This window comes from Anopheles bellator, chromosome 2 (genome assembly GCF_943735745.2).
Source record: "Anopheles bellator chromosome 2, idAnoBellAS_SP24_06.2, whole genome shotgun sequence".
NCBI lineage: Eukaryota > Metazoa > Arthropoda > Insecta > Diptera > Culicidae > Anopheles > Anopheles bellator.
The window spans coordinates 29,153,421-29,177,301 of record NC_071286.1 but is presented as its reverse complement, the minus strand read 5'-3'; the positions used below and the strand labels follow the sequence as shown (position 1 = coordinate 29,177,301).

Below are 23,881 nucleotides of genomic sequence, written 5' to 3'. Positions count from 1 at the left end.
TGCAATTCAATTTAACCTTTTGCGTCCATCTGGCCCCTATGTCAAGGGCCTGGGGGTTAGTTTCCTTCGATAAGATCGTTTCCGTTTGGTCGATACTGTACCTCGGTTGGTTCCGGGCTCTATTAGTGCACAACCAGAAAGGCATCCGTCTTCGAAGTGGAAGGAACTTTGGTTGCGACAGCTTGATCCTGGGTCCATGGGTTATTCATCACTCGCATTTTTGTCATCAATTTCGAAGTTTGTGTTCAACTAAATTGAAATAATCAAGTCAATCAGTCAAAGGTAGAAGAAAAGAAAAGAAAGAAACAGATTGAATCGAAACAATAAAAAGAATGGATAAATAGAACTAGAAAGTCAGTAAGAGGGAAAGGAAAAAGCAAGTTTTGATAAAACAAGCGAGAAATTGAATAAGTAATAACTGCTCATTAAAAAGGGACCGAAAGTGGGTGGTGGATTATGTTTGAAAAAAAATTTCTTTTTATTTAATTCGTCGTTCCATACATACCAATAGTATAATTGGAATATAAATATAACGTAAATTCCTTACACGGCTAGGTACTACTATCTGGTAAATTAAACCGAAAAATTACTGCACTCTGGTTCTGGTTGGTTCGTTCGTTTTATCCTTTGTGTCTTGCCGAATCAACCGAAGGGCCAATAATGAACGGCGCCTGATTTTGAAAGGCTCTCGATCGTCGCCGCAAAATGGTAGTTCTCTCTAGCTACAAAACCGGGTTAGCTACAACACAATACACTTAACTGAAAACGAGATCCTAGAGAAGCCCCCTTTTTACCGATTACCTGTTACGATCTTCCGATCCGATTTGCAATCTCTATCCCGGGTTTTTTTGTTTGTTTTCTCTAATCCGCCCTTACGAGCGCACGTGTTTTTGGTTTGTCCTTCCTCAATTTTTGCAACGGAAAAGATGGTTCCGAAATTCTAATTCCAAATTCAGCCTTCTGTTTCACCATCCAGTCCAATTCAACGACGAAACTCTTCACTATGGCAGAGTGCATTAAGGAAACTAAACTTAACGAATGACTGCACACATTGTGCACCAGCGATGAAGAAAAATGGATGAATCTCTCTTGCGATCTGTACAAATATATTATCTCATTGGTTTCCGGAGTTTGTGTTCGGGGGTTGTGTGAAGCAAATTGCCAGTTCTCTCGCCGGCGGCAGAGCTCGGTAGGTGAATATGAAGCGGATTAAAATATACTTTCTCCACGGCGCACTGACGCGCTGACGTAGAGGATGTTGGTAGATGAGTAGGTAGGTGATAAAATTTGGCTTGTTCATCGATTGTTCTCGGTTACGGTTGTTACACACGGAGGTTTGTCACGGTTGGTCACGGTTAGAGCATGGGGCAGAAGTATAGGTACTCCCTCTTATAAGCACAGCGCGCATACAACACAAGCACAGGCGACAGGATACATATCTCGTAAGCCGGAAACGGAAGCAACGCAATGCGTAGCACGTCCTGTAAAACGACACATTCTTCAGGAGCTGTGGTGCCTATATTGGGTATGGTTGGATCTTGGAAAAGAACCGAACCGAGAGCGCGACGGCATACTTGCACACTTAAGCCTATCTTTGATTTTGCGTCCTTTTACACTGAACAGCCTTCAGCTAAGAACGGAGTACTTGCCTGCCCGCCACGGAAGTACCTAGCTAACTGCGAAACGAAGGATGATGATGGATGGGTCGGTTTGGTGCGCGACTGATGCAGTTGCACCAACCACAGCGACCACTTTGGTTTCCCTTCGGTCGATAAGTTCTCTAGAGCGTTAATTACTTTACATCACGCCGGATTGTTTACAAATATAGACATTCACTAAAAGCGTCACCTTGGTCAAGTGTAAGCAATAATGTTTCAGGTGAGGCGGAATCGTTGAAACAAGGCGCGTCCGGTTAATCTAGTGTTTGAGTGTCCGCACAATTGAGCTCTCCAAAGCATCCGCGTCACGTGTACTACAAATTGAATGGTTTACAGGGATAGGTTGTAAAGTGGCACCATTAGACTGACGATACAATCCATCGTGCTCGCTGCTATTCAATACGCTGAGTTTTATGTTGCAGGCTCCTCTTACTTAACTCTCTACGGTCGTTCTGTCTCGCGGCACCGATTTGGGAAGGCGATTTTGTGTCTGTTCCTCTCAATATATCACGATTCACGCAAATACCCAAGCCAAGAAGAGAACAATAGGGTCTCTTACAGTGCGCAGCGTGAGCGATACTACTCTCCTCCTGTTGTTAGGGCTGTTGTGTTTGCGAATAATGCAAATGATCATTTAGTGTTGCCCTTCAGCCTATGTTCGCACCTGCCTGTATGCCATTAAGTTGAAGAGCCACTCGTCCTGAACCCTTGTTGTTTTAACTTTTTTGATGCAGAACGATGCTGTGCCTGTTTTCCTTTACATTGTCCCGAGGCGCTACAATTTACGCACACAAAATCGCTACGGGTAGACTCCTACCACTAAATGACTTCGATTTACTTACATTCTTCCTTTACGTTAACGGAGGGGAACAAAAAAAAAGGGCAAGCGGAACCTAGCCTAATCTTCGACTTTAAATGGTATTTTTAAATCCGAGAACCGAATACGATACATCATGTTGACTCTAATGCTACTGTTTGAACTCGCTCTCTCCCAACGTCCGGTCGCACACGGTCTGGTCTCCTGCTCTTGCTATACACATCGAGGGCTTCGATTTCTGAAAATGGCTTCATCTTGTTGATTCGCTGCGACAGTCTCTAATCGAATCCGCGGCGCAGATCACCGGGAAGAAATCTCTCGGAAAGTGGTGGCGAAGCTTTTTCTATCTTTACACGGACGAGTTTTTACCAATAATGTCACCGCTTCGTGAATGAACGACGCGCCCATCGAACTCGACGGACGAGTTCACCTTCATGGCCGATGCTGTGGTCGGTTGCGTGTTTAGCGGCTGCTTTTCGTCTTCCCTGTTTTGTGTGTTTTTGGGTGAGTATAAAAACGTATGATCGTTATGTGAGAAAAGTCTCCAACGTTGGTCAAGTTGACCGTGTCTAAGTAAAAGCAATGCGTGTAAAAATCGAAGCGTTTGCTGGCCAATTCTTTTAAAACAAAAAGCAGAACGAAGTAGTGAAGTAGGAAATAAATAAGTGTGAATCAAAGCAGGGCAATGTACACAAAACAAAGCATAACAACTAAGTACGAACCGAACCGATGAATATATACAGAACATGCAACTAGCTACGGGAGTGAGTTGTATGCCTGGCCAGCAGTTTATGTTGTAAGACTTTGAATAAGAACCTTGGCTTTTAAAAAAAGTATTCATAAGATATAAAAGATAAAGAACGAAGGTACAGAAAAGTAGAAAAACTCCTAATTTCATAATTATGTTATTATAAATCTGAAGGGACACTGAAGGAGTCGCTACAACAGCGAAATGTATGCACTGTACGATGATGTCGTGCAGCGTGTACGTCTCGCCAGTTTCCGATGGGGCGGTCATGTCATGAGAATGGCAGACGGCGATTCTGTTTAACTGAAGGATTGTTACAGGCCAGGACCGTCTGACGGTTGCAGTGCCATTTAAGTATGTAACGACTGAATCCAATGAAACAATAGAACACATGTGCCGTGTTTGAAAGAGACTCAAAAATAAAGTATTACCAAGAACGTAAACAACACTTGAAAAGTTGATGAAAAGTCAAATGCCTGGTAGGAACGTTTTAAAATAATAATAATTTAAACTATGTTTTGTTCAAGATACCGGCAAGCATCAGCTAAATAAAAAATTGCTAACGTACATGCCCCAATCCCTGAGAGTGGTCTAATGATACTACTTGAAGAAAAAGCGTCAACTTCTGGAAGACCCACAAACAAAAAGGACCTGCTAATGGCTAATGTACATCAAGAGAACAACTAGTGTACGGGTGCAGCACGGCACGGTTTGGGGTACAAAACATGCGGCAGAGTAGTGAAGGTGATGGATCTTACAATGGGGTGGTGGCACCAAGCTTAACGATCGGTGGTGGCAGCGGTAACGGCGACGGTGGGCGCTCCTTGATCAGACTGCCACTGCAATAGGGTAGCGGAAAACGCCAACCGTATAGACTTGGGTTGTGGTTATTTGTATTGTAGCGAAGCGGTAACGGATTGTGTTGTTGGTATTTGTTTTATAGTTTTTGTTGTAGTTGTTGTTGTTGTTGTTTGGTGGCATTGTTTTGGTTGGCGGGTTGGTTGGGTGTTCGTGTCAGCGACCGAGGGCGTTGTTGGTTGGTTGGTTGGGCGTGGGAATAATTGTGTGCGTGAGATTGTGTTGTTACCGAGCAGCGCAACAAAACGTGAAAATATACACATTTGGAGCACGGACATTTGTACACGGGTGGTGATGGTGATGGTGAGGATGAGAATAGGATGAGAAAACAATAGCATGATGTGATCACAAGTGAAATTAAAGTATTCTGTTCGAATGGGTTAGACTCTAATACACTCTGATGGGTGGCTCATAAAACCGAAAGGATCCCACTGAAAATTGGCACCACCGTAGTAGTGTTTCGAAGATCCTTCGCGTTTCGCAGCCCACCCACAGAGAGCGCACCGGTGTGATCGGTTAGTGGTGTTAGTGAACGAGTAAGCCCACAACGAACCGAATCAAGCGATGTAATCGAAAACAAAAACGTATCATACAACGAAACCTAAAACAAAACCATTCTAAACTGGCAACATGAAGAGGGGCATAGTGAACCTACCTTCCCAGTTTCGCCTCATCGTCCAGATCCGACGGGGAGCGCTTCGTCTTCCGGCACAGCATCGCCGTAATGCCCAGGTTGCCGAACAGACAGCACAGCAGATCGATGATCAGCAGGAGCAACAGCACGGCCCCAATCACGATCCCGATCACGGCGGCCGACGACAGCGTGGGACTGTCAACGCGAAGCACCACGTCGATTCCTAAAACGCAGCCGAGGGAGAGAAGAAGAGACGTTTGCATAAACGGTAAAACATTAATTCACAACGCCGTTTCGTTAGAAAACCCCTTGTCCCCAACCCTTGCAGACCGCTAGTGGCCGTAGTGTGGCCGGGTGTTATTAACTTTACAGAGCTTTGTACACAGAGAGAAGTTTCGCTAGAGCTAGAAGAAACAATGAGAGCTAGAAACGTGATCAGATCCGTGACCGGAGAGTAGCAGCAGGAGTAGAAGTCGGACACATGAAGCATAACCACAAAACATAAAAGAACGCGAGGTTACGTTTCTAAGAAAGTAAATCCAAACAGAAACAGACAGAGACCGACTTACGCCGTAGGAAAAGGAAACCAAACAACCAAAAACAGAGAAAATGTTGAATGCAGCAAGCAGCGCAGGGCAAAAGGATGGCGAAAACAGTTCTGTACACTACCAGGCAAACATGCAAGCCACAAACTGGAGGGATTCCACCGGGAATTCCGCCCACCGGCAGCGATGCGAGATGCGGGGTTTTATTGAATTTTTGCGAGCCAAACTTTTGTAAAATTCACTTTTGGTTCAGAGTCCGATCTATGCTAAGCGGCGGATGAGGACTAATGAAATTATCAAACGTTGTTTTGCACTCGCATCCAGCCCCCCGTTGAATGGGGATTTCGCGGACACCGCCGAGCCACTTTCGTAGGTTGGTGGCGGCTTGGCATAAGACGAGCTGCCCTGCTGGGTGGGGGACGTGAATAATTGAATCATGCAAACAATGAACGAACGAAACGAATGCACTTCGCCCTTCGCGTGCTGTTCGGGGTGGCAGTGTTTGAAACAATTTTGGTGTTGTTAAGGGTGTGCGCGCACAGTTGATGTTCGATGTGCATCCCTCTTTCGGGAATAACGAGCGTTTTGGTCTGAATTCGTGATGGATCTGATTTCTACCTAAACTCACTTGGCGCGCTCTGAGTGATCAAAAGTGGTGTAATGTGGTGTACATTGTGGCGTGATTCAACGGAACCCATCGGTGGAATGCGCTGGACGCGGGATCGTTCGTCCTTTGTTAGTGTTGGGTGTTACTGTGCTCTATGCTAGGTGCGCTCTGGCTTGCCACCACAAGAGTAATGTTGCGAATTTTGGTGTCCAAAGATGGTAAGTAGTGTGTTCGATTGATGGTGAATGAAACTAGTTTTCATACGTTCGTTACAACTTAGTGAAGAACATCCTTGCTATGCTTAAACTATAAATAACATATGTACAATCATCATTCCGTAGATCACATTGAACAGGAGATAGTTTTTGTGGCAGATTTGTGGCCTATTGCTTTGGTCGTCGAAACGAACCACTATTGATAGAAGATGCAAGACAGAGATATAGAAAGAGGGAGAGAGAAACATTGTCTGAATGTGAGAGTCTGTGAATTGGTGAGTGAATTAACGTTCGAAAAGCTATCAGAGTGTAGTAGATATATTATTGGTGTAAATGCTAGAATGAACAAACTGAACTTGAAAGGGTGCTACTGAATTCTAGAGTGTGTTTTTGCTTGTTTCAATTAAATAATCTTCTGGGCATAGTTACCTTCATCGGAACCTACACCACGGTGAGGAATACAAACACGGGTCGAACACATACAGACACACTTGACGCTCTTATATAGGCTGGTGTTAGGATTGGTTTTGTTCTCCGATCGGCCTACGCAGCATTACATCTCTCCTCTCAGGCATGTCATTGTTGTCTCTATCATTATTAACCAGCGATACCCTTCTGTCACCAGCATAGTTTAGAACAAACCTTCCAAACCCGAGCAAAACGATTTGATGGTTGTGATGATTTATTGTATAATTTCATTTCGTTCTCCATCGCTACTCCGTGATAATGGGTCTTTTCTCAACAGTATTTCACTAGCGCGTTATGTACAATGTAATGCTTAGTATCGTTAATATGCCTCTGCCGCGAGTTTTTTTTTATTTAAACATGATTCGTGTGAGCTCTTCATTTAATGGTTCCTTAATGGTTAGCTAACATTCACTTTTCTAGTCTAGTTTTGAGATCTCTTTTCACTTCCACCATTGTCTACGCTGTTGAACACATTGTACATTCGGCCAAACAGTGATTTCGATACTGCAACAATGGTGCAGGAATTGTTTTCGTTGTAAAGATTTTTTCTAGTCTTCCGACCATTTTTTTTATCGGTTTTAGGTGCACTTTTCATTCCGCACGAGATGCGACTGGTGTGCGATCATTTGTCGCTTAAAGTATGCTGCCCTTTAACATATTGGAAAATTTTGAAATGGCATAACGTTATTGTCTTCGAGAATGCGCACACGATGCCGTCTGTCCAGCTTTTTCTCTACTTTATGTACAACAGTATCTTCCCGTCCATCTTGCTATAGTTCCTTTAACACTGTGTCATCCTGGTGCTTTATGTGGCACCGATGCGTTCCACATTTTCCATTTGCTATACACAATTTAATATCAAACACCAATAAGAAATTTTGCACGGCATTGCGCTTTGTAAGCACGAATAAAATCAACTTTGTACTCCGCAAAGGAACTATCGAAACAACATATCTATTGCATGTCGACAGGTAAGGTTTCGCCTTAAGAACCACACAAAAAACCTAAAAACCTATTAATTCTTTTCGTGTTACTTTTGCTCAAGCGTAACTTTCGATTACTTTGAGTGGCTCACGTACTATTTGCTCTGCAACTGGCGATTTCAATTTGTCTCCAAGAGAACATTTCTTTTTAATTTTGGATCGTTCGCTTTGATTCAATGTCTTCAATTCAATCAATAATTACTTTCGACTGCTAGCCCTTTTCTTACCCTTTCAGCAAAGAATTGAAACCAATTTGGACCTGACAGCATGTTCTATGAAGATCCGTACAACAGGACCACAGTTCTTAAGTTTCGTTTTGCAGTGGTTTTCTTTATTCTACCAAATCCCGTTAGGTAGAACACTACAGTCCGTCCGCAAACTACACATATAATATTAATTCCATAGAAAAAAATTCTAAAAGTTTGCGCAACCACAAAAAAGTTTGTCAAAAAGCACTTGGCTACCAAAAAAGGCTTTTCTTTCTCGTTACGAGAAAACTGTAATTGGAAATTTGATTCGTTCAACAAAAGTGGCGAAAAAACCCTTTATTTGTGAAACAAATGGGGTAAAAAATTTGTAAAACAACCACAAAAATCTTCACCTGTAGTGAACAGTATCACGAGCTGGCAGAGATTTCCTACACTGTTCTGCTGAGACTCCGACATGTCGGTGCCTTATTGTGTATTGACTTGGTAATAACAGCATATTCTGTTGGCAGTGATTATTTACAACATCCTTGGAGAACACGACCTTTTGTACACAATAGTCTATATTTCAAGCACCCAAGTTGTGCGATTTATTTGAAACATCCCACCAACAATCAGCCATTGGCCGGTTTTTCTACGATTCATTCTATGTTGGACCAAGTTTAGGGCTTTTAGCTTTTAGCTACATACTTTTATGCTCAACTATGGTAATTTTAGAAACTAAACAAAATGTTTTAATAACAACAATTTTTAATCAAGAGAAACCGTCAAGCAATTAAAGCTGCAGAGAGCTGCTAGTTTTTGGAAAATTCGTTCGATAACAGTCAGTATAACCAACACGTTAAGATACGGCCAGATGCTCACGGGTCCTTGTTGCCAACAGTACCCCCCGTCCGGTGAGTAGAGTAGAACGCTTTTTATCTCTAATGCTTCATTTGAGTTCGACACCACAGTTTTGTTTTTTTTTTCAATTCATAGTGCTACGATAGATTTAAGGCTTTTGGAAACTAGTTCATCCAATAGTTATGGTAAATAAATTCGTATTAAAACACATAATTTTCGTATTAAAGTCTTGCGTAAGCTCATTAGTATTGCGAGTGGTGAGAGATCGTCGAAGATATCGATGGTTTCCTTATAGATTTAAACTTTATTTACCTACAGTTTTCAATGTTATTTTATTAAACAGTGAGAAGAACCGAATACTAACGAAAGAGATAATTGACACAAATTTTGGTTAAAGATTAGTTGAGCAAAATTAGGGGTTTGAGTATTTTTAATTGGTTTTGAGGAAGCAAATAGCATTTTTGATTACTTTTTATACATTTTCCTGTAACTTTGAATTGAAATACGAAAGCGTATCCAACTAAGGTGTCCTGTTGGCAGTTAGTTTTTAGTTTACAAAGTAGGTAGACCAACGCGGATAGCTCGATAAGTCTCATCCAACACCAACTTGTCAAGTGACACGAGTTTCTAGTTACACCATACATTATTGTAGAGTAATTCAATTAGACTCACCTCTAAAACGAGTGCGTGGTCTGCGGTGGAATGTACTGTAACCATTGATCTATGCTGGATGTCGACCTACACTGACTTCCTTAAACTAAGCTTCAGACAGTAACCGGTAGAACTAACCACGCGAATAGCGAGGTACAAAATCAGCGATGAATATTCAAAGTGGAGCAAGTTATCAAATATGTTGATGTCTCTCACTTTTGTGCCCTTACAACAAACTATAAGTAGATAACACATTAATGCCAATAACTTTCAACAACCGTGTACTTTAAATTTGAAACGTGAAGAACACTCAAATGATCAGTACATTCTCCTTTAAACAACGGAAAAATGCAATAACCACATTATATGTTAAGAGCACTGATCGAAATTCATTTCCTTTTTCAAAATTTCATTCCCAAACCAGGAAACTTTTTCTAAAACGGAAACGTGAACAAAACCATTTTTAGCTACTTTCATTGACGACCCATCCACAGGATTCGCGTTGGTTCTTATGCAAAGCGAACCGTGCAATGCATATTACATGTTGGATCCTTCGTCAGCCGTTTTTCCTTTACATTGATTGCTTGTTGCCGGGCCATCTCACATTGGCCACCCGTTGGGGTTGGTTCTCGTTTGAGCGTGAGCCATTTTAATCCTCGCAAATTTGTTTAATCCTCGTGCTACCTATTTTAACCGCTATTCAATCGCATTTTCCGATTCGATTGGCTACGGAGTTGAATCGGAAAAACGTTATCACACCACTCACTGTAACACGTTTTTCTCTCTTGCTCAGAAACGCCACACTTGACTGCAGAACCAATGGAAGCTAGTGTTGCCGGTGCTGCGGTCAATACTACCGGCACTACCTACTTTCACTCATCAACCCGATGCCGATGCCGGCGGTGCTTCCTACGGCCACCGATGATTGCCCTCTAGAGCTGAAAAGACGACGATTGACCAACAAAACCACCAGCACCACCACCACCACCGTTGGGCGCCACCTTCGCACACATTCCCACTACCAGTGTAATAGTTATCTAGCGAAGGAAGTCGCCCGGAAGTCCCGCAAATGATGTGGATTGATGAGCGGTGATGGTGCGGAAGGAGCCACGTTGAGCCCGCGGACAGTGGGTTGTAGGTAAGCGGGCCGGTGTGTGGGAGAATGTATGGCGAGGGTTTATTTTTTTTTGTTTTTGGTGGCAAAAAGTAGAGAAGAAACAGAGAAAGAAAGAGGAGCGATAAGAGAAAAAGAAAAAGGAACACATCCTTGATCAGTGAACCGCTCCTATCGTCACACAGTTCTGCTACATTTCATTACTTCTATATACTCCGATGGCTTCCAAGGGTGCCGCTCTGGCTCAGCGTCAAGTTTGAAATTTCGAAACCCCGTATGGGAGCCAACAACACGCTACGACCGCTACATCAAATTTTCGTGTCAAATTTCGAACCAATCGCAATGGTTTTCGAATTAAAGGCTTCCAAATGCGGTAAAGGTGTAGCGAGTGTAGAATGTTCTAAAAGTATACCCAACGACTACAGAGTTTGCAGGCAACACTCTAGAGGATATTGATACGATTTTTATACAAACAACCAAGTTGACTATAATGGTATTGGCACAATAACTATAAAAGACTACTAACAGTTTTGTCATAATTTCGGTTTAACCAATCAAACTACTGCACAGAACAAATGGACATTGGAATAATACACAAAACGAATTCGGTAAAAATTATGCAAAAACCCTTACTGTTTTTGGTAGTGAAAATTAGATCGTTGACGCCAAATGAAAGCACCGTCTGACAATCAACTGACCAAATGACCAGTAGCGGCTGGCGCTGCATTGGGTGCGCGCAGTGGTTAGATTACTGTTTCCGGTTGATTAAAATCAATTAAAGCATCACTTTGAGCCGAAGGCTGGCTGGCTTTGGTGACATAAATTAATTTTGAAAGCAACTTTGCAAAGGATCGTCCGCCGTACACCCTTCACTGCCTCACTGCTGTGAAGGCATGACGTAAGCCTTGATTAATTTTGAGGACTGCGAACTCCGATACAACAAAGGATCGTAAAGACAGTAGATAGAGAACTATTTGAGCATGCATCAAATGTCTACGTTCTATTTAAATCAGAAGTTTTTGGGTAAATACAAGTTGAAAAATCTACAAGAACAATGGTAACGAGAACGATAACTCTACGGCTATAAAGGATTGTAATCCGTAACGCAATTGTAAACATTCAACAATGAATCAACTCTCACAGACATTGTCGGGTATTGACTCGTTGCAACGGTCACTTTCAATGCAGTGTTTGATTGCAGTCCGAAACCAACGGACAATGTTTCGAGAGATCAATAAAAAAACGGCCACAAAGTCCAGTCGCTAATTGCACTGCCAGTGGCCACAGGCCGAACGGTGGAAAACGTGCTGATTCTGCGAAATTCTTCCAGCGATACGAAAGTCAAGGGCCTTCTTGTCGTGATATCCCACAACGGCCCAACGACAGTCAAATAAACACAACGTAACATAAACATACATCAAGCCGCGCGCCCTAGCAGTGTGGTCGTGCCTCTGCAGCGCCGTCAAACAACGATCACGATCACCATTCGCGCTCCAGAATACTTTTAACAAATTAGAGCCAAGGCATTTCCATGGGAAGATAACAGTGCCACAGCAGCAGCAGCAGCAACAGCAGCAGCGACAGCAATAAAAACAAACAGTGCTATGTTCGTTGACGGGCATGCAGAATACCCTTAATTTGCGAAACGAAACTCCGGTCACCGGAAATTAATTTGGAGTAGCGAACAGAAAAAAGAGGCAACATCAAGGCGCAACGAAAAGGACGGAATCGAAAAGGCGAACGTCGAATGGCGGCAATGGCGAGCTAAAAGCGTGGAAAACTATTTCGATAAAGGAATTCCAAGAAGGGAGGAAATGGTCCTAAACTGTCGAAAAACAAACACGAACTGAAAGAGCAGCAAGCAAGTCATATGAAAAAACTAACAACAAAATGTACTAAAACCAAACTAATGAATGAGCTGACAACCGGCCGACACATCGTTTAATGTATTTCATTAAACCGCGGCGGTCGGATTTTGGAGACACATATTGCAAGCCAAATCAGGTTCGGAATACGATAACTGCAATGTACAAACTATCGCTACGAGCATTTATAGCAGAGAAACAGATAACGTTGATATAAAAATGTTTGTAATTTTATTATTCCTTTCGTTTGGTTCCTTCGCGCCTGAGCCAATGCCCAGTGCCAAGTGTTTCCCTCTACCGAACTGATCGGGACACGGATGGAAAAGCTTAGCAGCGAGGGAGCAGAAAGTCGAGTCGATAGAGAAACATGTTTTGGGAGAGCTCCACTGGGATAATCCTCTGCGTCCTTTCCATCCTGCCACATCAATCGGCGGGCGGTGCAAGTACTTGCGCCCGAAATGGTTTAAAATGCGAAGAGAGAAAACTTAAAACTTTTCAAAGCGTGAATCTAATTAAAACTATCACGAAGCATCGTTCGTTCGTTCTCGGCCCATGTTCTCGGGCCATGAAAGAGTTTGGTATGAGCAATACGATGCACGAGGAAGCAGCGTTTGATTCGCAATTACCTTGGCAGCTCGCGCGTCCGCGCAATGCTTTTGCGTTCTTTTCTGTTGTGTTTAGCTCAAAATATTTCGACGATGCAAAAGTGCACTACTTCGGAAGTAATAATACGCGCCGTGCGATGGAAAGCTTGGCGAGTGCGTGCCATCAACCAGGGTATCGTAGACGTTGCGCGCAGAGGAAAGAATTTTGTGAATTGGCTCAGCACGAATCAGAAGGAGAGCTCGAGCTCGGGATAGACAAAAAGGAACGGTGAGCTCAGAGAAACAGTCAAAAAGGAAGGAAAAAGGAAGCCATACTACCATGCCGAGCCCTTACATTGGCGCCGCACCGGTTTCCGGCAGTTGTACCCTTTTGATCGTCGAATGCAAATGTGCTCTCAAATTTAACATCGTTCAAATTTTAATTTTACATTCAAAGTATGTATTTCGTTTCTTTTTTCGTTCGTCAAACTCTCTTGGCCAATAATGGATCAAATACAATAGTTCGCTTTCGCCAATACACTTTCCTCCTCAACTTGACCAAGATTCTGGAATGAGATTGCGTTGTTTGTGACCTTCTGACTCGAAGGCGTGTACCAATTTACAAATTTATACTTAGTTAAAGTTCGTTGAGTAATGATTAGAGATTCGATGCACGATACACACAAAATAGCATGCAGTTTAATCAAAGTTGTTTCTCTACTGCACTTTTACAGCTACAATAGTTACGACACCTTTCCTTTTCTTTTGTCTTCTTAACTTTAGAGGTTCGATTGGTTTGATTTTAGTTTAATTGTAGTGTTTTAAGCTCTTTCGCCTGCCGTACACTGTCAATCTACCGTAAACCATATTTTAAAAAAAACGCGCAGTCAAAATAATGCACCGCTTTTTGACTCATTCGTGTAGCAAAAGTGAAATAAAGTATCATAAGACGAGCACAGACATTAAAGGTGAATCGAGACAATTTGCTACTCAAGGTTTTTATGAAATAAAAGCTAATCCAAGATCTACGATAAAATATGCTTACAAAGTACAAAAATTTAAACGCTGTTCTCTATTACACTGGAGATATTTTGCTTAGAATTAAAGGCAATCGAAACCGCGCGGAAAACGATTTATGTCCACACAGCGGCAAGCGGCAAGAGTAAAGCATAAAGCTCGGTGCAATGATTGGAAAAAGATTGGAAGAATTTGCGCGCATTAAGACCAACTTCAAAAAACGGCTTGGCCATAGGCTCGTATGTGAGAGTAGTCGTCGAATGTCGAACGTGCTGTGTGTTTTCGGAAATTTAGAGTCAGATTTGTTTGCAGTTTTTTTTTCGCGGTTATCAGCACCACCGTTCCGTTTTGGGTGCGTTTGCCACCAGAGGCGGCCGAAAGTGGCACGCCCGGTTCGGCCCTCTGTACGTCTCGTGTGCGTGTACTGATTTTTGCTCGTCGAAAAAGTTTTTAAAATAGTCGTCCCGCGGGACCAGAGCAACAAGCGGACAAAGTAGCGCAATATCGAAGCGATTAAACGAACACAAAACTACACACGAAGTAAACAGTTAACAACAGCAAGGTAACCTCCTTAGGCGTATTAGTGGGCACAGAGAGGGCGGCACGAGCCCTGCTGGTGGCCGACGGGTAGCCACCGAATCCGGCCGGGTACACGTCATACGTAGTGCCTAATGGATTGTCGAACTCACCTCGGGCGGTCTTCATGAGCACGTGCGCCTCCTTCGAGAAGCCGATCGCGTTGTGCGCCATCAGCGCTATCCGGTAGTAGGTGTCCGCCTGCAGGCTGCGCATCTCGTAGTTCGTCACGCGCGACACCTCCCGCTCGACGCAGTGCTCCTCCATCTCGGTCCACACACCGTTGATCTTTGTGCCCTGTGGCACGCGACAGATAGAAAAACGGGAAGCAGACCGGTTAGCGGAACTCCCATGGTGGGGGGTCGCCGCCCCCTGGGTGGGAACTTACCGGGCAGTATTTGATGAAGTACAGGTCGATCGGTTCACCATTGTCGACCGGTATGCTCCACCGCATATCGAAGTGATCGGCGTACGGTGAGGTGACGATCGGATCGTTTCCTTCGCCGTCCTCGTCCTGAATCGGTGTGTGTAGGATGCGGGGCGTTTCCGGTTCGGAGCGCCTCGGTGTCGACTGCTCAACGGTCGCTCCCCACTGGCTTAGGCCGACCACGTTGCGGGCGGCAAACCGGAAGATGTAGGCCGTCTGCGGTCGCAACCCTTCCACGATGTACGGACTGTCGGGCGACCAGGTGCGGTTGTGGGCCAGGTTCCAATCGCTCGTAAACTGCTCTTTCCACTGCACCGAGAAGGCCGTCAGCGGCAGACCCGGCTCAACCGGCGGTGCCATCACGTCGAACGTGATGGACGTTGCGCTGACGATGCGTGGCTTCGCTTGCGGTACCATTTCCGGTCGGCGAGCCTCACGCAGCTCCATCACGTGCTCCGCGCTGCCGAGCTTGTTCCGTGCCACACACTTGTACGCCGTGTAGTAGCGCCGGTCGCGCGGGTAGATGATGAGATCGCTCCGCAGTCCGTGGTCCTCGATGCGCATGTTCTGGTCGTACAGATCCTGCACCCGCCGATCGTTCCAGCGCCACTCGATCGTGGCGTTCGGGATGGCTTGCGCGAAGCAGCTCAGGTTGGCCGGACGTTCCTCCCACGTGTACACCGGTGGTAGTGCCTTCATGTGGTCGAAGATCGGACTGTACTCGACGGTGATGTGGCCAACCTTGAACGCGACGTCGCCCCGATTGCGGGCGATGCAGTCGTACAGCCCGTCGTCGGTGGTGGCCAGCTTGGAGATGCGCAGCGTACCGATCGTTTCGCCCTTCTCTTCGTCGGTCGACTGCTCCAGGATGATGCGATCGTCGCTCGCCTGCAACCCCATCGAGTACTCCTCCACGGTCCCGTAGCGACGGAAGGTGATCTCCGGCGCCGGCCGACCAAACGCCTTGCACACGAACACCGCATTCGTGTCCTCCGACACGGTGATGTTGATCAGCTCGATGATCTTCGGGCGAATGAGCACGTTCAGCTTCGTTACGGCCTCCGACTGACCGGCCGGATTGCGCGCGATACAGGCGTAGCTGTCGTGGTCCTGCTGCTGCACGTTACTAATATCGAGTTGACCCGTAATCGCATTGACGGAGAACCTAGGAGAAATAGAGAGACATAGGTGAGACTTCGTGGTCCACCACGAGGACCGCATCGAATCCGTACCTATCCAACTCGGCCGCGTTCTGCTGGGTACCCTTTTTGATCCACTGAAACTCGGGCACCGGTTTGCCGGTGGCGTTACACATCACGGAGAATGATTGGCCCTCGACGGCGTCCATCACTTCCGGCAGCCGCTGCACCTCCGGCATGATCTGCACTTCGACGTTGATCTCCCGGTTCTTCAGCTCACCGGTCGACATAACCGCGGCCCGGCACGTGTACATCCCATCGTCCGCCTCGGTGATGTTCTTGATGAGCAACCCTCGGTTCTCGATCACGTACCGACCGCTGGATTTAATCTGTATCGAGAAGCGCAAAAACAATCCCGGTGGTGAGTGTCACTGACAGACATGTGCCCGGTGTGTTGGTGGCGGGTCTATAACCTACCTGATCTCCGTTTCGCAGCCAATCGACGGAGGCCGGTGGGTTGGCGGTTACTTCACAGCGCACGATGTAATCCGCACCCAGCAGGGGCCGCTGATCGGTGGGGGCATCCTTCCAGGTGATGGCCACTTTACGACACGGATGGAACAACACGTCATTCAGTGTTAGCGTTAAGGTACAGAAATAGGAAATGGTCCCAACAGTGGTTCCAACGAACCAGAACAGCCAACCGGTCAACATAAAAATGCCACTTTGGAGTTCAAGGTCGGAATATGGTTCCCTGACACAAGCAGCAATAGTGGGTCAAAGGATATTTAATCAAATATAAACATACGGCCTTCGAAAGGGTCCGCTTCTTGCCGGTCCACGTTGCGTGTGCTGTCCAAATTTAGAAACTACTCCGCATTGGCGCGGCCTTCTTATCGACACGGAACCAGCGTGCGTCTCACAAGTCCACACTTACTTCGCTTCACGACAGGACACGCTAGAAACCACTTACCGTACGTTTCGATGGCGACCGCCGCGTTCAGCTTCTCGGTGACGGAGTACGATGCCGCACAGTAGTACGTCCCGGCCATCGATTCCTGGAGCGATTCGAAGATTAGCGCCAACGCGGCCCCACCGCCTATCGATTCGGTGTAGATCGGCGTCGATGACTGGCCGGCCCTGGAAAAGGGTACAGAGAGACGGACAGGCTGTGAAGTTGGGCGGCACACGGGACCGGCGGAGCAATCTCCGCTCTCGGTGGACACAGTTAAAAGGTATCGGTCATGTTAGCGCACGTACGGACTCCGCCGGTTCTGTCTCTACTTGTGGTGACGGAGCAGAAACTCTGTGAGAAGGTAAGTTAAGCCATGATGGTGTGGTGGGCGCCAAAAGGCGGTGCGATAATGGGAGCTGCGAACGACGATTATGCTTGTGCACGGGCGGCGCCATCATGCCGGCCCACATATTTCGCATATATCGATGGCGCATAAGATTGTGTTTGCTAACGTGCGCGACAGTGGCGATGGGAACACACGTTTTGCAGCGAGAGCTGTTGAGCTGAACGTGGCCGGTTAGGCTAAAGTGATGATTGAGTCTATTTCCTTCGAGCTAGTGATGGCGGAAATGTTAGTGCCAGGTCAGAGCTAGGATGGGACCTACTACAGGAGCTGCCTACTTGGCCGCAGGAGCAGTGGAAATTAAACAAATCAATCACTTCGGCATATGCTAATTACTTAGCGAGATACAAGCCCCCTGCAGCAGAGTGACCCGAATGCGGCGACCAGATATACGATACCTTCCCATCGGACGAACTCATGCCTAGAGGTGCCGGACGTCTCCAAATGTATCTCTCTGTGCGATGTCCAGTGGAATCCGCTTCGATGGGTTGGGTTATACAGAAATTTCCAAAATGGACAATGCATACACAGGTCACCCCGCTTATGGGCATACTTGAACGTAATTAGAACTTCTGATTGATGCGATAATTCATAATGCAGATAGGCAGAGGCGTAGATGGCCAACAAGAGGTGGACGGACGGGCCTCTGCCCTTTCATCATCGTAACAGTATCGTATCCGGGCCGAACGAAAACCGTAGAGCGCATGATGCATCGACAAGAATGCAGGGCTTTTGGAGCAGGAACGCCGGAACGTCGAAGCTAATGTAACAACGACAAGGTAATACAATTAAACCGCGTTCCGCCGTCCGCTGCATTCTGATTTACCATCCCGGGCACATAGGTGGGGGCCACAGCAATATTGCTGATAATAGTATAGAAGCACAGAAGACACTACACACTACAAACTGTGCAAAGGGACACATTCCCGAGCCCGGCGCCATGCAGGAGGTTGCCTGTACGCCAACCGGAACATCGGATAGGCGTACGTTTACACGCTACGTTTGCTGTTTATATGGACCAACGCATACAGCAATTGAGCAAACGAATCATGCAACTAACTACCAGCCGTTCCACCGGCCAGGCCAGGCGGTCCAGCGAATGAAGTTCGAGTTTTAGCAGAGGTTTCCTTTATGAATGAGTAAATTTAGATTGGCCAGGAGCGACCGGTGGAGGTCGCAATGTGCAACGTTCGCCAGGCTTGTGATTATCGGGTGTGCTTGCAAGGTGGTATTGTTGCAATCAAAGGATAGGGTGATAAAATGAGACTAATGCTGCGCCATTATGTACCCTGTCGATGGTGCTCTCTCCTAAGGGTTGCCTAATGTATAGGCCCAAGTCATGTGTAGCAAAGATGAACAAAGGGAAATCCCTTCGTGTGAATGGGTGGTGTGCCAGTGTTGCAACGGTTAATCGGAAAAAGCGCGGCGTTGCGAGCCTACCGGCGTATTTACACGGCGCAAAGTAGACAGACAACCAGGTCCACACAATTAGTGTCAAGCAGTATCGCTTTTGCGCAATAGATTTAAATGTAAGTATTAATTACAGTTGCAAAACAATCGTTCCGAAAATCGTTAATACGATGACAACCCCCAAACAGCGGATTATGCGTTTCCGGTTGTCGGGAGTGAGGAGAAGAGTGTTGCAAATATTAACAAAATGAATCAATGTCAGAAAGAGAGAGAGACAGAGACAGAATGCAAGAACACAAAAAGGAGGTTTCGTTTTGTTAAGCACAGTTTCACAAACCAACAACTAAAATGCATAGAGTATACACATCAGTAATTGCAATCATTCCTAGGTACGGTAGGAAAATGGAAAAAGTAACACGGGGACTTACTTCGTTGGAAGTCTACGACCCTTCGAGTCGTACAAAGGAGAATAATAGTTCATCCTACGGTCACAGAGAGTAAAATTTGCAAAAAAAGAAACAAAAGTTAAACACCGAAACTGATGGGAACGATCCAAACTGCCAATCGATCAAATTAATGATAAAAGAGAAAAACTTAGAGCAGGGAATGATCAATGATGAAACACCTAAATGAAGCTTGAAAATCGAGCCTGAAAACGGAATATCTAGGGTCTGAGATATACTTTTAAAATGTTTACCCTAAACAACTTATTATCTTCACGTTAAAAAGATATTATCGGCACAACCGATAGCACTTTGCGGATGGAGTTCGATGAAAACATTAATAAACTAAACAGATTAATTTCTTTGAATACTTTTCTATGGGGTTTCAATTGCTTTCGGTAATTTTATCTGTGGATTTTGATATGTGTTTTGATAAATTGCTTCGAAACATTTCCCATTCTTGGCCGAGTATAATTAAATAGCTCATTGCAATGGTTGAAAAAAGAAAACTAAACCGTAAGCTAATACTATTTGCCTCGTCCGTCGGTTGTGGCGTGCCTCGGCTAACAAATTCTGTGAGGATGCGAAGAGCGTCGAAAAGGGGCAATTACGAGCATTACTTACGGCTTCGGGAGGATGGTCATGTTGCGATTGTCGTTCCATCTGAGATCCGAGATGAGATTGGAGTCCGGCACATCTGGGCGGCAGGTTAGCAGCAACGAGTGTCCCACCGCTTTGCGTTGCACCGACGATGCAGGTAAAATCTGTAAACTTGGCTGCTTTTGACGCTGACAGTTGGTGGCTCCTGAAAAGGAAAGGACAAAAATGTGGCGATTCATAAATATGGTAAAATTTTATAAGAAATTCACAATTTGCACAGAAACCACGAAAGAGGAAAAGTCAATTAAAGCACCACAAACGGGTTGCTGCGTTAACGATGGTTGCACTTCATCATCAAACTCAACAGAACGTCAGATTACCGGTTCCGACGGAACGTCATAAGCTCTGACGTCAAAAGTTCATTGCGCACCAGTGAAAAAGGAAAGGATTTTCACTCAGACACTGGTTTGCTGTTCAACAACCGAGTAGCACACCGAACCCTGTGGCGCGTATCTAGAAAATTTATCAAGATGTGACCAAGGGTGCGCATTCTGGCTCGTTCTTGGTGCAGATTTTGGAGTTACACAACGGCATACCAGCATACCAGCAGTCGCAGTAAGCGCTGTAAAGATGCAAATAATGATGCTAAGCCGTGGCGCAAGGTAGTAGTGTGTGATTTGAAGCGTGGTTAGAGTTTCGTGACACTCCGCAGATTGCATAAAAGTGAAAAGCATTAACGAACAGGAGCGGAAAGGTCTGCTCGACAGGATTCCGGAGCAGCCTCAAACCGTAAGTTTTTCAGGCGAGTATTTGGAAACTTCACGCGGATTACAGTTGATGTAAGGGCGGCTTATTGTCATTTTTATTGAAAAATTCAATGGTTGACAGATTTCAATTCTGTGTTTATATAATTATTTTGAAAGGCAAATTTGTTTAAATAACCTCTAGAAGTATGCATATCTTTCGAGAAAGTCGAATAAAGTTTATGTGTGTTTAAACAAGCGTCACATTCCCATATTCGAGGTAGATCCAACCAACACAAGCCCAGCACAGGCACACAACGGTCGGGCCATCGTTTCCGAGTTTGCCTCCATTAATTGCACCTTGATGCCTATCGGGAGCGTTTTTGGCAGCCGTTTCCTACCAAATGAGCCCGAAGGTAATCAAGCGAAATTATGCACTCGCGGCACCATTACCGAAACACGGCTGCACCATATTGCACACTCCTGGCGCGCAGTGAAGCCAGTTTTGGGCGACGAGGCGGACAAGTTCCCTAAACACCGGGCCGTGTGCCTGACTTGCCGTGAAATGGCCTTTCCCGGAGGCTCCGGTGGCACGGCTGGCCCATAAAACGACCATTCTTGTTACGCCACGAGCGTACTAAACGTGCACCAATGGCCGCAGCAGCCATCCGGCGTGCCCACAGAGCGAGAGAGAGAGTATCAAATCGGGTGACAACCATTTAATGCTCGATGCGCACTAAAAAGTGATCATTTGCGTCACACATGATGCTATCGTAAAACCGCAACACCACCGTCCGTAGTTGAGGTAATCACGGTTTCGATCGCCGCATAAGCTCAAAACGAGGTACCACTCCCCAAGACGTCACGCGGCGTACCGGTAAACGGTTTATGTGGCGCACGATCAGGGAATTAGCCGATCCTCAAAACCGTTCACAGAGTACGGAGGTTCCGCCGCTCGTAAGCTGCTTTTTGATGAATTTACGATAACGCGATGCTGTAGCGATTTTATGGGCCCACATAAATATTCTGGCTTCCTCTACTGTGGACTGTGTGTCGAACTGAAGAAAAAAAAAAGCAAATCCTAAGCCGTCCAAAAATCGTGGATCAAGCCCCCACCAATTGGGGGATTGGCTTTACGACGCCTGGGGCGCAACGATTTGTTGCGCTCCGCGAAGCACCCGGTCGAATTCGTGGTGTCAATTAAATTTTATTTTATGTTACACCCATAAAAAGGTTATGTATTAATTTTTTTCTCTCGCTCGCTACTCATTGGCGTTCACCTTTTTTTCTGAATTGAATCGCTGAGCAGAAAATCCTTTTTAAAGGAAGGGCTTTCGGCAAAGGAAAATATTTGAAAACAAACTGCTCCGAACATTCTAGAAATATGTTGCACTCAAAATTAAGACATGTGTTGAAATATGAAAATGAAACTGAAACACGGGGTAATAAAAAGACACCAATTAAACTGTTGAAATGTAATACACAAACGTTGAACTTCAGTCCTATATAATCCAACTCAAAGTGCCACATTCAAAAACGTTAAATTTGCCAGTGCCACATCAAAAACGGAATTTCATTAACGATCCGAAAAAATACAATAATTACAAACAGTGGAAAACCATATCAAGGCTTCTTCCATCCATCACTGAGCCCTCGCTGTTCACTGTTGTTTGCAAAAAAAAAACCATTGCAAAACGAAAGAGCAAACATCATGCTGCAAATGTCCTGTCGACCCAAAACGACATTCCAAACGACCGTTCATGCAACGGAGCGGAATGTGTCATGGGCGGCCACTGAACCGTGCGCCCAGCTACGGATTATGAATAGCTAAACATTATAGACCCGAGTGACGCGCGAGTTGGGCCAAAAAAGTGCTGAGCTGCCAACAGCGGCCTGGCCGCGGGAACGGCCGCGTGGTTTGACTTTTCCGCAATGTGCTCGCGCAAGTATGACGTCCACGCCCGGCCAAACGACAGCGGCATCTGGTGTTTCTGTGGAGTGCTGCGATACTTCGGTCGCCGCGGCATTCTTTCGGAGTTCGACGGAGATAACTTTGGAAGTTCCCGAAGTTAGAGAGAATATTTGTTTTTTGGTCGTAAACGACTGACAGTGCTGAAAGCCAACCAGAGTGCGCTGCTGCCTGCTGTAGTGACCCGGTGACGAATATCGAATTAGGCACTTTGAAGCAATCGCTGGTGGTCGCTTTTTGCTGCCATCCACAGAAATGTCATTCCACGAAATTGCAATTATGTTGTCCTTTCTGACGCTGCACATGCAAACCCCCGTTATGGCTCCAGCAGACGGAGGGGTTTGCTGAATCCAGCTAGTTGCTGACGGGCCGTAGGTTCGAGAAAATGTTTATTTCAACGATGGCAGAGCAGCATCGTGTCGAGTGAGGACGACGGGGCTGACCCGTGAAGATATCCAACCATCGACAGTCCTCTCCCGCGATGGTCCACCAGGGACTGGATGCAACTCTCTGGTATAGCCAACGAACATCGCCGGCCGGCCGGTGCAACAACAAACACAGATTGCAATCGAAAGCCCCACAGAACAGGGGGAAAAAACGGATTAATTGAACGTCACTTGTCTATTGTTTTATTGCAAACTGTTCAAGCGCATATGAAATCTTATTGACATTTGCCCATTCGATTGACGGGCCGAAGGGTTAGAATGTCACGGGCTCGAATTAATTTTTGTAAAGCAAGCCATGCCTGCGATGCACAGCACAGTGCGATCAATCAAGCTCGAAAGCTGGTCAAAATTGGAGCTTTGGCAAACCGACTGATCCGCTCCTGATGCCACTCTCTCGTGGCCGGGCTGGGTCCGAAAAGACACGACATTGTAATGGTTGATTAGGGCCAGATTGGAAAATCGAACCATCGACTCTGCAGAACATCGCAGACCTACGACTGAGAGAGAGAGAGAGAGAGAGTATTAATTTTGAAGTTGATCGATGACGAGCAATAATGGATGGATTTGTTTCTACCATCCGCATTACTGCCCACGCCGAGGAGCCGCCTTCGGGGCGTTTTTTTTATCTATCTCATGGCGAAACTGTAGACCCGGTCCGGTGGCTGCTTTTTTGCTCCTATGTAATCTTGACACATTATGGGACATTACTCCGCGCTTTCCGCCTGAACGAAGTGTGTTACAGGAAGTGACAGGCCATGCTCGGCTGGAGAAGACCCAAATCTGACAGACAAAAAGACGAACGGCAAACAATGGAAAACCAGAAAAAAAACTCGGTTCCCCCGGGTGGCCAGGACGAATCGCGTGGGATCAACCCACAATCCGGAGGCAATCGCGTGTCAGTCAACTTCCGGCGTAGGAGCCGCGGTCGGCACAATTCATTTCTCAAGGTGTGTTGGG

General features: G+C 45.7%; 1 protein-coding gene across 2 annotated transcripts in view; it reads right to left on the bottom strand.

Annotated features, from left to right (window-relative positions):
• Positions 1-494: 494 nt before the first annotated feature.
• The window catches only part of LOC131212563 (fasciclin-2), a 49,270-nt gene continuing 25,883 nt past the window's right edge, over positions 495-23,881 (bottom strand). Inside the window, exons 3-11 of one of the 2 annotated variants that reach the window (XM_058206475.1) lie at positions 19,791-19,971; positions 16,929-17,095; positions 16,433-16,557; positions 16,049-16,344; positions 14,778-15,981; positions 14,503-14,686; positions 4,737-4,938; positions 3,982-4,062; positions 495-2,960 (exon numbers count right to left, since the gene is read on the bottom strand). In XM_058206475.1, the coding sequence (XP_058062458.1) occupies positions 2,825-2,960; positions 3,982-4,062; positions 4,737-4,938; positions 14,503-14,686; positions 14,778-15,981; positions 16,049-16,344; positions 16,433-16,557; positions 16,929-17,095; positions 19,791-19,971 (2,576 nt within the window). In that variant the 3' untranslated portion in view covers positions 495-2,824. The remainder of the gene's footprint in view (positions 2,961-3,981; positions 4,063-4,736; positions 4,939-14,502; positions 14,687-14,777; positions 15,982-16,048; positions 16,345-16,432; positions 16,558-16,928; positions 17,096-19,790; positions 19,972-23,881) is intronic. The other variant, XM_058206476.1, reaches the window with a different exon arrangement.